The 13473-nt window shown below is 66.3% G+C and overlaps 1 protein-coding gene across 2 annotated transcripts in view; it reads right to left on the reverse strand.

The window, feature by feature from the left end:
- The window catches only part of ADGRA1 (adhesion G protein-coupled receptor A1), a 39009-nt gene extending 26368 nt beyond the window's left edge, over window positions 1–12641 (reverse strand). The window contains exons 1-4 of one of the 2 annotated variants that reach the window (XM_027528826.1): window positions 9669–12641; window positions 8788–8973; window positions 1291–1381; window positions 181–304 (exon numbers count right to left, since the gene is read on the reverse strand). In XM_027528826.1, the coding sequence (XP_027384627.1) occupies window positions 181–304; window positions 1291–1340 (174 nt within the window). In that variant the 5' untranslated portion in view covers window positions 1341–1381; window positions 8788–8973; window positions 9669–12641. Of the gene's footprint in view, window positions 1–180; window positions 305–1290; window positions 1419–8787; window positions 8974–9668 lie in introns of both variants that reach the window. The other variant, XM_027528825.1, reaches the window with a different exon arrangement.
- Window positions 12642–13473: the final 832 nt, after the last annotated feature.

Consider the following 13473-nt stretch of genomic DNA (forward strand, 5'->3'; position numbering starts at 1 on the left):
TCACACAGGGGAGAAACTGTGATACAGATGTACTGGGTGCTAAAGAGTCCCTGTCACGAGAAAGCCCTGCACAAATGCTCGCGTGTTATTTCACACTCGGGACGATCATCACAAATCTCCCCCTTGGCCAGAGAGTCGATAAACACTTCAGACCTGGCAGCAAATGAAGACAGCACTCACCGCCTGGCACAGGGTCGGGAACCTGGTGCGGTTGATGCCGCCTGCGAAGGCAGAGAAGGTCAGGGCCGCGTGCAGACAGAAGTTCAGGAGGGTGTGCCGGCCCGGGCGGCTGATCCGGATGGCGCTGTGGGGCGAGACCAAGGTTAGCAGCCGTCTCCCTGGCCGGGGCGCGAGGCAGGGTGCGGGGTGCAGGGCGGCCTCAGCCGTACAGGCCGTGCTCCGTCCTGCCGGGACTGGGCTAGAGGCCTCGGGTGGACGGGGACAGGCTGGGAACAGCACACCAGGGAGACCAGGCTGGGGGTGGATGGACGAACTTGCCGTCCACTCTAGCTTGTGGCCTCGGGTGCTTGGTGTAAAGTCACCCTGGGATGCTGGGCCTGGACGTCTCCGGTTGTCAGACAAACGAGAACCTACAGGCCCTGGGACCTCACGACTTGTCCAAGGTCACGGGGGAAGGTCGGGAGGGAAGCCGGTCTGGCTTCCTCATTCCCCAGGCGGGGCTCTTCGCATCTGATCGAGTCTGTACCTTGGGAGAAGGCTGTGGCTGACTGAGGACCCCACAGCCGTGCCTGCCGCAGAGGACGCTGCTTGGGGTGGAGTCCACGCCCAGGGCCAGCCCGGCAGTGCTCACACTAGGCTTCTTAGTCTGTGCCTGCAGCTGGGACTGCGACCACAGCTTCTCTGCGGCCTCAGTCACACTCAGGCCTCTACCTGTGGCCCTGGCCCGCTATGTGCCCAAGCTGCTCCCCTGACCACAGTTATGACCATGGTCTAGGCTCTGCCCATGGTCTGGACCCTGATGGTGGCCAGGACCCCTCCTCGCTTTTCCCGGGTCATCTTTGAGGGACGTAGAGAACCCACTGGACTCCCCTGTGGCCGGCCGGCCCAGGGCAGGGCTGCTCTGAGGGTTGTGCGGCTACTCTGACCTCTTTGGGGCATGGGCTGTCGGGGCCCTTGGAGGAAGAGCGCGTGTTACCGACGGGATGAGAACTTGAGGGCCTGGGATGTCTGTCCCCCAGCACTCAGCCACCCGCGGCCGCCAGGGCCACCCAGGCCTGTGAGGCACCTGCCAGGGACTCCTTTCTACACGAGCACGGGGAGGGGGCTCACCTCTGGTGGACGATGTAGGTGGCGGCGGAGGCCAGCAGACACAGCAGCATGACGGCCGTGCAGGCATACACCACGGGGTGCAGGAGCTCCCCTGGGGACGGGGGCAGGGAGAGGACAGTCCTCAGATCCTGGAAAGGACACGGAGCGCACTGCATGACCAGCGTGGCCGGGCTCTCCCAGGACCAGCGTCCGCCCCGCAAGCTCCAGGAGGCCATTCCTGCACCAGGAGACTTGCTGGGAAAGCCTGGGGCAGGGGCAGGGCCCCCAACCCAGGGAGTGCTCAGGGCAGAGGTGCCCAGCACTCGGCCCAGCCGCGGGTGTCCCTGTGGGCTCTGATGGCCGCCTCCCCAGGGGCAGCGCCCTGCTGGGCTGGGGGTCGGCCTGCCAGCCTCCCTCCATCCCGGGGGCGTGGGTCGCCTGGAGCCCACTGCCATCAGAGGTGCCTGTGTGATGGCACTGCCCCGGGAGGCTCCTGTCGGGTTGCCCCCAGGTCCCTCTGTGGGCCGCACACCCAGTGACGCGCTGCCGGGAAAGGTCTCCCAGGAGAGTCTGCCCAGTCTCGGTGGTCCTGCCGGGTGTGAAGCCGCCCCAGACCCCTGCGGCGTCCCGCCTCCACTGCGCGTCACACGAGAGCCCTGCTGCAGGCGGCGTCCCCACAGTCCAGGGGCTCTGGGCTTCAGGGGCCCGGCTCAGGTCAGACACGGTCCCGGGGCGGCCCTGACCCGAAGGGGCCAGAGCCTTTGTGAGAAGGAGGACAGCAGGATAGGCTGCAGCAGCATGTGGGGGGCGTCTACACGGCAGGGAGCGGCCCCAGGACACCAGCCTCCTGGGCTGTGGTTTGAGCCTCCTGCTCTTGGGGCTTTGCCATAGCCGCCCGGGGATAGCCTCTGCCTGTGGAGCGGGCGCTCTGGTGCCCACTACCCAGGTCAAGGGCGGGATCTGTGCTCCATGCTCTGAACCCGCTGCTCTGCTGGCGCAGCCCCAGGGGATGCGCTGGGCTCTGGAGGGCACGCTGGGGGCCAGGCTGGGCCTGTGGAGTGCGGCCCAGTGGCCCCGTGAGACCGCCTGAGTTGCCCTGGCTGTGCCTGCAGGGCTGGTGCTCAGGGTTGGGCTCCGCCCTGCTCCCCAGACCACAGAGAGTCCATGCTGAGGCGCCTGCCCCCGGCCGAGCAGCAGCGGAGGCAGCTGATGGCGCCTCTAGGCTGCAGTGGTGGGGACGGAGGGGCATCCCGAGAAGGCCTGGGCCTGTCCACAGCGGGAGACAGGAAACTGCTGTCCTCGGGCTCAGGCTGCTTGTCTCCTGATGGACGTTTCTCAGCCCAGAGGACACGAGGCCTGGCCGGCCAAGGGCGAGCTCATAGACGCCACTCCAGGCCCAGCCTGGCCCCTGCTCCCTGACTTTGCTCTGATGCAGACTTGGGTGAGAAGGTGTCTGTCGCCGTGGCAACAGTGGATGGAATTCGGTCCCCTGGGAACAGGCGCTGCATGACCTGGACACCAAGGGGACCTCGGCGTCTGGCTGCCCAGGGGCCCAGTGGACGAGTGAGGCAGGAACAGTGCCCGCCCCAGAGTGAGGGGCGGCCAAGGAAGTGAGGCAGGAACAGTGCCCGCCCAGAGTGAGGGGCGGCCAAGGAAGCACCATGCTGCTTGCAGACGCCAGGCTGGACGCGCGCTGGCCACCAGCCCCAGTCCTGACCATCCACAGGCCCCGAAGGCCCCTGTCGGACGTGCACGGTCTCAGCAGGATGTGGGCCGGGCTCGGGGGAGAGTCAGGCAGGGGACACGGGCCTCAGGATGACGGGGGAGCTGGCTGTGTGTTCCGGGGACCCCACTCCAGCACCGGGAAGGTGGTGCCCCGAGGGACTGCGGTTAGACCCTGGCAGGATTCGTGTCGCACCCCGAGGAGCCGCTTCTGCAGGATGGAGGCCGTTGGGCCTGTCCTGCGCCTAGAGGTCTGTACCCCGGCGACGGGGCCTCCCGACAAGGGCAGGACGGGCTCCCGGTGGAGAGCGGATGTCTCACGAGGGGGCGGCGGGGCAGATGGCAGCGCTGGGGTCTCACTTTCAGGGTGTTGGGCTCCCACAGCCCACCCCCGGGGCTCCGTGCATCCCGAACTCTGAGTGTCTCCGCCGGGCGAGGGCGGGAAGGGGCCTGGTGCCCAGGAGTCCTGCGGCGTTTCTGCACCTGCCAGGCTCCACGGGCACTGGCCTCCTGCCAGACACAGCTCACCGCAAACGTCGAGAAGAGACAGGTCTTCTCGGTCGAGTCCTGATACCAAAGGGCCTTTTCTTCCCAGAGTCCTCGGCTGTGATGGTCTGGACTCAGGTCTGACGGGGCTCTGGGGGCGTCCCGGGCCTGTGCATGAGGTTCCTCTCACGGGAGACGACAGTTTGCCCCTCCGGTGACGTCCTCACGGGCTGAGGCCGCCTGACTCACCACGGAGGCACGCTGGGGCCTCTGTTTCTGGTTTCACATCCGCACGTGAGAGTCGCCGCAGGTCCGGCCTGGCCCGTTCTCCCAGAGACCCAGTCGGGACCCACACCCTCACGTCTTGCCCGGAGCTGAAGGGCCCAGGTGGGGCCAGCCTCCCCGGGGGGCTCACAAGTCCATTCCCCACCTTCTCCGGGCACCGTCACTACCCCTCAAGACCGAGGTCAGACCTCCAACTCTTGTCTGGGGAGGCAGGGACGCGGGGCCGGGGGCGGTTGAGCAGAGCAAGCGCGTGCTTCCAGGAGCAGCGTCCGCGGGGCGGCCTGGTGAGTGCGTCTGTGGAACGCTGGCCTAGTTGGGCTGTGATGGGGGAGCCTGTGCAGGGCCTGGACACGTGGTGGAGAGCTCCCCTCCAGCGCGCGCAAGCTGCCAGGTTCTGTCCACACGGGGAGACCCCTTTCTGCTGCGCGTAGGAAGAGCCGGGAGTGCGTCTCTTGCAGCAGGAACCCAGCTGGGAGCGTCGGTTCTGGACACAAAGGCGTTTCCTGGGCACGACGCCCACGTGGCCTTGGAGCGCGTGGGGTCACCCACCTTCGCACCCCCTCCTTTCCATCTGCGGGCCCAGTTTTGAGGCTTCGTGTGGTGGTGTGGGGTCTTTGACCGCCAGCAGCGGCACCCACACTATATGCTTCGGGAGAGACAGGGATTGGATTCCATTCAGCCTCCTGTTTCCGTTTCCTTCTCCAAATCAGACTTGTCAACAGCGCTTTCTACATTTTTAGAGGTGACATTTAAAATTCAAACTAGGTAATGCAAATGGCGACGCATCTTATATTTCAAAGTTCACACGTGTGCAAGTGCCTCGCGGAAGAATCCACTCTGCAAGCATTCCACCAGCAAAACCCGTACGACAGTCCAGTATCTGGTCAGATGGTACCCGATGGGTAAGGCCTGTGGAGGCTGTGGGGCCAGCCGTGTGCTGGGACCAGTGACCGCAGATGGAGTGTGGGCCTCTGGGCCGAGGGGCATCCAGAGAACCCAGGGAGGAAGGGAGGTGAAGCAACCCTGGCCTTCTCGCGGACGAGGCAGCCCACCAACTGCTGAGAGCCGTGGGCTTACCCCAGCTCCAGGGCCAGGGCTAATGATCCCGCTCACGTCTTCACCCACAGGACGGCCAGTCGAGACCACAGTGGTATGTGTAGAGGCCACGGTGGGGTGTATAAAGGCCACGGCAGTGTGTAGAGGCCACGGCGGGGTGTGTAGAGGCCACGGGGGTGTGTCGAGGCCATGGTGGGGTGTGTACAGGCCTCGGTGGGGTGTGTAGAGGCCATGGCGGGGTGTGTAGAGGCCATGGGGGTGTGTAGAGGCCACGGCGGGGTATGTACAGGCCTTGGTGGGGTGTGTTGAGGCCACAGTGGGGTGTGTACAGGCCTCGGCAGGGTGTGTAGAGGCCACGGTGGGGTGTGTTGAGGCCACAGGGGTGTGTCGAGGCCATGGTGGGGTGTGTACAGGCCTCGGTGGGGTGTGTAGAGGCCTTGGTGGGGTGTGTCGAGGCCACGGCGGGGTGTGTAGAAGCCTCAGTGGGGTGTGTAGAGGCCACGGCAGGTGTGTGTTGAGGTCACGGGGATGTGTCGAGGCCACGGCGGGGTGTGTTGAGGCCACGGTGGGGTGTGTACAGGCCACGGCGGGGTGTGTTGAGGCCACGGCGGGGTGTGTACAGGCCTTGGCGGCTGTATCGAGGCCACGCGGGGTGTGTCTTGTCCTGAGCACCTGGTCTCCGCTGCCCCGTGGCACCCGCAGGCTCTGAGCAGTGATCCCGGGGCAGCTGTGCCTGCAGTCTGGCTTGCATTTCCCTTTCATTTATGTCTTATTGTTATTTTCTTGGATGTGTCCTCTCTGTTACGTTCTGCGATCACACACATCAGGATGTGGAGAAAGACAAAAACACAGGAGGAAGCCGTCAGGTCAGGCGTCGCCTGTCTGATCACATGAGGCAAAGTGGCCTCTCCAGGCTGTGGGTCGGATTGTCTCTGGGCGTCCATCCTGTGCGCTCAGACGTCCAGGCTGGGCCCGTGGGCAGCTGGAGGCAGACAGGACAGGCCCTTCCGCCCGGGGTCGTCCCGACCCAGACACTCCCGTGGGCCCTGGGGCCCCTTGTCTGCCGACCTGTCCCTCCTCCCCGAGGAGTCCGGGAGGGCAGGCGCATAAGGGCAGGAGTCTGCCCGTTCGGGGCACATGCCATCCTGATGGGGGGATGCTGAGGGGTGTGCGGCGTCAGCTTTTGAGGGTATGCGGGTTAGGTGCACGACGAGGAACTCTGAAGAAAATACACTGAGAACTACCACGGGGTTCCTTCTGGACCAAGGGTCACGTGCGTGAAACGGTCCCCACCAAGAGGAAGCAGCGGGGGGACACGCTCTGAGAGACGCAGGCAGGTGCCTAGGCTGTCGCAAGGTGCAATACTGGCCCGAAGGCGACGTGGCAGGTGGGAGGGACCCGCTGGCGCTCCGGGGAGCTGCAGGCGTGCTGGGCGGGTCAGCTGAGCCAGGGCCCGAACCCCTCAGGTCTGGCCGGGTCCCCCCGGCCCGGGTGGAGCCCCTGGATGCCCTGCGGGCCCCCTACCTCCCGCTGCCCCTCGGCTCCGGCTTCTTGGCCCCTGCCCTGCTGGTCTTTCTGGGGTTTTACTTCCATCCTTCTCAGGGGAATGTGGGTGCTCCTGTGTGGACCGGGGCCCCCACGCAGGGTCTGGCCTTGGGGGGCCTCTCACCCTGTCCCGGCCCCGCGGGACCCAGCAAAGGTCAACCCTGCTCAGAGCCAGCGGGGCTCCACTGGGCTTTCCTTGGGCCAGGCCAGGCCAGGTGCCGCCGCTGAGCAGGTCCCCGAGGTGCTCAGGCCCCAGGGTCAGTGAGCTCACCCTCCAGGCCACGCTCGAGGCCACAGGGCTGTGGGAAGCACACGTGCTAGTCCTGCCGCCTAGCCAGTCCCTGGCGACAGGTGTGGCCGGCGAGCCACGCCTGCGGGACTGCCGGATGCGGCACGTAGGAAGGACAGAGCACCCGGCCAGGACAGCTTTCACTCCCCTTCCAGACCTGTCACTGTGTTCCCTGGGAGACCTCGTTCTCTGCGGTTTCGGTGAGAATCGTGGGGCTGCTCGAAGGGGAGTGTGGACAGGGCCATCGCAGCTTCGGTGAGAGTCGTAGGGCTGCTCGAAGGGGAGTGTGGACAGGGCCATCGCAGCTTCGGTGAGAATCGTGGGGCTGCTCGAAGGGGAGTGTGGACAGGGCCATCGCAGCAGCAGCGGTGCAGTTGGACACTGTGAGCCTCGGGATGAGGGTCAGGGCCCTGAGGGCGGTCGATGGGGCCCGGCTTGGCCCGAGGAGGCCGGGCTGTTGGGTGCAGACCCCTGCCCCCAGGGTGTCAGCCCCGAGGGTGCACAGGAAGCTTGCTCAGAGGCATCACCGGCTCCAGCAGGCCTGCCCGAAGATGCTCAGGGCTCAGCAATGTTCAGACGTGGCCATGGCCTCACTCAGGGCCCGGAGTCGGGGCAGCCGACTGTCGGGGCCGGGGCCGAGCAGGTGGATGGAGGGGGCAGCCTGGACACGGGGCCAGAGCCACCGGCCAGTCGGCTTTCCTCCTCACTGCCCCCAGGGCCCTCGAGCAGCTGCCCCACGGGCTCCCAGACACGTGCGGGAACCTGCTCGCGCCAGACCCGCAGGCATGGGCTTGGGTGCGACAGCTCCTTTCAGAAACGCTCCCCAGTGTGAATGTGACTTCTTAGGACTGGAACCAGTGAGCCACTAGGTCCAAGCTCTCTGGACAAAGGTGCCTCAGCTCTTTCCTCCTGTCGTAGACGCCCACGTCGCGTGGGTGGGAGCTGGGGGCAGGATGTGGATGGACTTGCGGCGAGGAAGGCGCTTGACAGGTCAGAGAGGGTCAGAGACGGAGGTGAAGACAGGCCTGACGCTGGGGCACCTAGACCAGCAGCTGTAGGGCCCACCCCCAGGCAGCTCAGTCCAGCCTTTGTCTGCCGACAAGGGGACCCAGATTGCGAATAAGGATCTGAACTCGAGGAGGTGGAGCTACAAACACGGCCAGACTGAGGCCCTGGCTGTGTTGGGGTGCACCCATGGGGCAACAGGTGCCTGGTTCAGAGCTGGGGCCCCAGCTGGGGGCCCCAGGGCGCACACCGCCGGACGCTGGAGAGGCAGGTGCAGCCTGCTCCCTGCCTCTGAGCCCTCGAGATGACGCTGACCTTCAGCAAAAGGCATCGCTCTTTGGACATTTCAGATCCAACAGGAAGGGAACCAACAAGAAGCTTGGACAGCCCCTGTTTGTGGAGGCTCAGGCCTGCATCTTCAGACTTGGGGTCCGAGCTCTGGCCGTGGGGGTGCCATCCTCAGCCATCGGCATTCTCTGCACGTGCCGGCAGCTGCCCGTCACAAGCGAGTACAGTGTATCCTTTACTGGAATTCAAACCGGCTGCGACCGCAGGGAAGGGCCCCAGGCCTGCAGGCCGAGCCCCCACACGTCGGCCGCACCCCCGCAAGCCGGGCGCGCCCCCTGTGCTGGAGAGGGGCCTCCATGCCCGCTGCGTGTGCCGCTGAAGCCCACTCACGTCCCCTGCCTTGGGTTCGCCAACTTTCCGATGGGAAGGGCTGCAGTGGGAGGGAGGGCCATGCGCAGGGCCTGGGGCCAGGAGAGGGCAGTACCCCAGCGCCCCCCGGGGGCCCCCAAGTCTGGGGTCAGAGAGGTTTGCACAGGTGGAGGGCGAGGCCGGGGCAGGCCGCCGCCTCCCCTGACTCAGTGATTCAACATTGCAGCACGCCGCTAATTAGTATGATCTCCGCGAGCCGCCGCTGAAGAGCCGCCGAGGAGCAGCAGCCCGCGGCCCCCCGCCCCCAACCCCCCGGCACGGCCCCACCCCCCCACACGGCCCCGCCCCCCGGGCGCCTAGCTGCAGGACCCGCAGGCGCCCCCCACCCAGCGGAGCACACAGCGGCTCGCGTGCCTGCGTGTGGTGGCGGGGGGGGGGGGGGGGTCCCCTGAGCCCCGCCGCCGTGTACTCACCATGGGCACAGCGAAGTTACTGAAGTGTGAGCAGGGGTGGAACGGCCCGGCCGCCTATGTCGCTCCCTGCTCCTCGCCAGCCTCCATGGCCGTCCGGAAGGTCAAGCTACCCCGAAGGGGCCGCGGGGTCGAGCCCTGGGCGACCGCGGCGATGGGGTGGGTGCAGGGGGGAGAGGCCACCCCCATCTGTGAAGGCAGGGAAGGCCAGGTGGTGGGGGTCCTCCCCGCATCTCGCACCCCCTCTCCCCGCCCCGCGCCGCGCCAGCACCCCCTCCCGCGCAGCAGCAGCAGCGCCCCCCACAGTCTGCCCTGCTCTGGGCTTCTCTCGCCCCAGCCAGCCTGTTGGAGTGTCCGGCTCCAGGCGTCTGGGTCCGGCAGAGGCTCCGGGACGACCCGGGGCCTCAGGGGCCTTGGAGGGATGGTGCCCTGGGGAGCGCTTCCTTCTCCATATTTAAAAATCGGCCTCCGCTTGCCATCCAGCGCAGGACTCTCAGCCCAGTCTCAGGCTGCAGGAGTCACGTACAGCGTCTGTCAGCTCAGCCAAGAATCCCCCACGAGCAGCCAGACCCGGGCGGGTGAAGCTTCTGCCTGGATGTGGCCAGACCTTACCGACCAGCCTCTCCCCACACAGCCCGGTTTCCCCAGTGGATGGGTTCCGTCAGCGGAACCCAAAGTTGTTCAGAATCTGCATTTGCAAGAGCAGGCACAGCCGGCCCCTGGCCGGCGCTGATGCCCCGGGGGGCGGCCTGGGGAGTGGACGCTGCTGCCGGAGGGCTCCGACCTGCCCGCCGCCCCCCCACCCCCAAGCTGTGTCCTGCTGCCTCCTTGAGGGGGGGCGCACCTGCGTGCAGACCCTGGAGAAACGCAGCCCAACTTCTCACCTATTTTGGCGAAACGAGCTGGAGTGGCCGCAGTCCTGTGCTTCCCGCTGGCGGAGAGGTGGGGCGCGTTCCCGGGTCTGGGGAGCCGTTGTCCATCCCAGGGGCAGCGCGCCGGCTAGAGAGTAGAGTTATCAACAGATTGCAAGACCGCAGCCCGGCCAGCCCGGCCTGCCGGGGGTGAGCCGGAGCCAGGAGCGCACGCTAGCTGCCGTTCTCAGCGGGCGGCTTCCCGAACTCCGCGCGAGGATCGCCGGCGGCCGCTTTGCCTGCCCCCGCGGGCGGGCGACGGCCGGGGACAGGCCGGTCGGAGGCTGAGCCGTAACCATGGGGACGGGGGAGGCGCTGACGCGCACGCGGCGGCTCCCTGCGGCAGCGGCGATGGTTCTTCCCAGCCAGCCCGCCGGCCCAGACTCCGCAGAGCCGATTTAAAGAGACAACCGGTGGTTTCGCCTTCGCTGCCAACAGAAGCGGACAGCTCCCATCAAAACACCCCCTGGGGGAGGCGGGGAGCGGGGTGGGAGCTCTGTGTTATTCTGGCAGGAAGCCCCTGTCCCTTTAGGGCTCTGGGAACACGAACAGGAGCAAGAAAATTAATTTCGGAGGAGTTTTCACAGCTCTTGTCTTAAAAGATTCTCAAATCCAAAGATGGCCACAGTGAGGTCAGCCTACAGTGCATCCCAGCGTGAGTCAGCAGGTGGTCCTGCCCTGTCGACGGGCCTCAGCTGCGCAGAAAGAGCCCCCGACCCCATCCCCAGACCCCTGCCCAGTCCAGGGTCCCGGACCCTGCCCGGAGCTAGAGCTGGTGACAGGGCTCCCAGAAGAAAGCTGAGCAGGCGGGGGAAGGATCACAGGGGTCCTGCCTGCAGGGCGTGGGGGTGCCGCTGGCCAGAGGGTCTCGGAATGGGGTACTCCTACCCTCCTGTCCTTGGTCCCACCAACACCCCCAATGCTTCTGCCCCCAGGGTGCCCACTGTTCCCGTTGCCCCTCTGTAACGGGTCCTGAGCTTCAGCCGAGGGTCAGAGACGCCCGAGGGGTGAGGGGTCATCCAGCTGTCCAGTGAGTGCTGTCAGTGCTGACTGGAGACCCTCCTGCCCACCCCTGGCCCACCTAGTGTCCTGGGGCGGCTCCCTCAGGCACTGGAGGGCACAGCAGAGGTCCCCAGGCCAGGCTGATGGTCCTGGACAAGGGGGATGGGAGGTGGTGGGAAGACAATCCTGGACTGGGGGGATGTTCTGCTCAGACTCCACAGGGCTGAGGTGGACCCCACGGGGCATGTGTCCACCTGCCGCTCCGTCCACAGACTGTGCCAGGAAGGGGCTGGTGGACACAGGTCAGCTCACTACCACCCCTGGGCCCCCAGCCCAGAGATGACAGAAAGATCACGGGGCCAGGAGTCCAGGAGGCCACCAGGGCACCAGGAGGAGGCCCCGGGGCTGACCCTCTGTCCCTGGGCCCTGGCCACAGCGTGGAGACCCACCCCGGCCTTGGAGCAGGGGGAGCGTAAGCAGAGGTCACTTCTCGGCAATGCTGGAGGGACACAGAGGGTGGGGGCCGGCCTGGAGGAGCCCCTCCAAGCCCAGGCCTCAGCCCTACCCCAGGGCCCATGGGCTTCAAGGCAAAGGCTGGTCGAGCCCAGACTCCCCAGGGGTGCAGGTGGGTGCACGGAGTGCTCTGGGGGCTCTTTGGGCAGACGGGCCTGGCTGGCTGCTAACATCCTGACCCTGCGCTTGCGGCTGGACACAGTGCAGCCGGCTCTGAACCCCAGCGTCGTCCTGGGTGAGGGCCAGAGGCTCCTCCGGATGAAGCCACCCTGAGAGCCGCGTCTGAGGGCTTCGGGCTTAGTGAGGGTCGGGGAGCTGGGCCCCTCCACTGCTGCCCCACCATCCCTCCTCGGGCTTGGGCTACCAGTGCCCTGGCCCCCAAGCTGCCCACAGAGGGTCGTGAGGCCCCAACCCCCACACCCAGCAGCCGGGTTCCCTGCTGGCCCAGGTCAGAGCGGAGAGCCAGCGCTGTGTCCGCAGCAGCCACAGGAGCCTCAGGCCCTCTCCCTGACACGGTGGCCTCTGCTCAGCGGACCCTGAGGATGGGTCATGAGCACGAGCTTTGTGACGGGGCCTCCGGCCGTGGGGCTGGGCCACCTCGGGCCCCTCCGTGCCCTGAGCGTCTCTGCCGTCCGTGAGCGGAGCCGATGCTTCCTGGGGTTTGCAGCTGCCGTGAGCCAGGCTTGGCGGACTCTTGGGCCCTTCCAGTTTCTAAAGCACCAAGACTGTCTTCTGAGCAGACGAGCACCTGCTCAGGCCTCCCTCAGGCACTGAGAGCTCACTCCTGAAACCTGCGTGGCTTCTTCGCAGGAAAGCAAGAGTCTCTGGCGGGGTGGGCTCTGGGCCGCCTCACAGCACTGCGTCTTTGCCTCCCTTCGCGAAGGCGCGTGTCTGGCACATTCTGTGAGCTCAGGACTCCCCAGCAGGAAGATCTTCCAGTTGCCAACAGGGACCCCCTTCCAGCAGCCCCTCAGCCCTTTATCCGGCCCCCCAGAGAGAAAGTCACTTCCGATGAAGGGGTGACCACAGCTGTCCGTGGGGGGCTGGGATGGGGTGGAGGCAGGCAGGGAGGGGAACCGGGGTGGAGGGCAGGCGGGTGGGAGGGCTGGGGCCCTGGCCCCCACGGCCAGAGGACATCAGGAGCCTACTTGCGTGAAGCCAGGAGGCAGCCTGCTGCTGCTGCTGCTGCTCCAGACAGCTGCAGGGTGGACGGGGTCACAGGTCAGCGGGGGCAGGGGTCAGCTTGAGACGGCGCCCCACCCCACCTCCCTGGGCCTGAGTTGGGCCTAGGGCCGCAGAGCCTCAGGCTGGACCTGCCTCTGGGGTGAGCGCTGCAGGGAGCCTCAGGCTGCCAGCTTCCTGGACGCGGCGTGGGGGCCACGTGTGGGACGGGGGTGGCGTTGGTGGCATTTCCGGGCTGGCCCCCAAGGCCGGACGCACGGCCGACTGTGTGCTCAAATCCACTGAGCCGGGTGAAAACCGCGCTCCAGTTGCCGTGGCAACCAGCAATCTCCCCCAACAGCGTCAGTTTGAATTTGTGCAGAACATTTCTAACAGAGATTTACGTCAACAAACGCACTCGGCCCTGAGGTCAAGCTGAGTCTGAGAATAAAAGCAAACGCACCGTGTTCCTGTGGCTGCCCTTCCTCTCCCGAAGGCTCTCAGAGCCCCCGGAGAGCAGGCCACGCCCGGGGCAACCTCCTGCTGGCCTCCAGTGACCCCTGGGCAGCCTTGGGGGTTTCACGCTGAGAGCCTTGTGGGGTCCGTGTCCACGCATGCACACCCCTACAGGGCTTCAGCGTGTCCAGAGGTACAGGGCCCCCTATGGGGCTTTAGCGCGTCCAGGGGTACAGGGCCCCCTACGGGGCTTCAGCACATCCAGGGGTACAGGGCCCCCTACGGGGTTTCAGCATACCCAGGGGGTACAGGGCCCCCTACGGGGCTTCAGCGCGTCCAGGGGTACAGGGCCCCCTACGGGGCTTCAGCACATCCAGAGATACAGGGTACCCATGGCCCACCTGAGCCGGTACACCTTGGGCCCCACAGGCCGCGGTCAGCCTAGACGTGGGGCTGCTGCCAGGCACGCAGAGTCCGGGACGCTGCCCGCCTCTCTGAGCACCCCATGCTGGCAGTGGGTCCAGTCCTCCCCGTCCCCAGAGCTCTCAGCCCCCCTCACCCGCTGCATCCTTCAGGCCCATCAGAAGGGTCCCTGATAAGACACTTGAAGGAAGAGGAAAGGTGAGTGGCGGGTACTCTGAGCAGA

This window comes from Bos indicus x Bos taurus, chromosome 26, assembly GCF_003369695.1.
Source record: "Bos indicus x Bos taurus breed Angus x Brahman F1 hybrid chromosome 26, Bos_hybrid_MaternalHap_v2.0, whole genome shotgun sequence".
Taxonomy (NCBI): domain Eukaryota; kingdom Metazoa; phylum Chordata; class Mammalia; order Artiodactyla; family Bovidae; genus Bos; species Bos indicus x Bos taurus.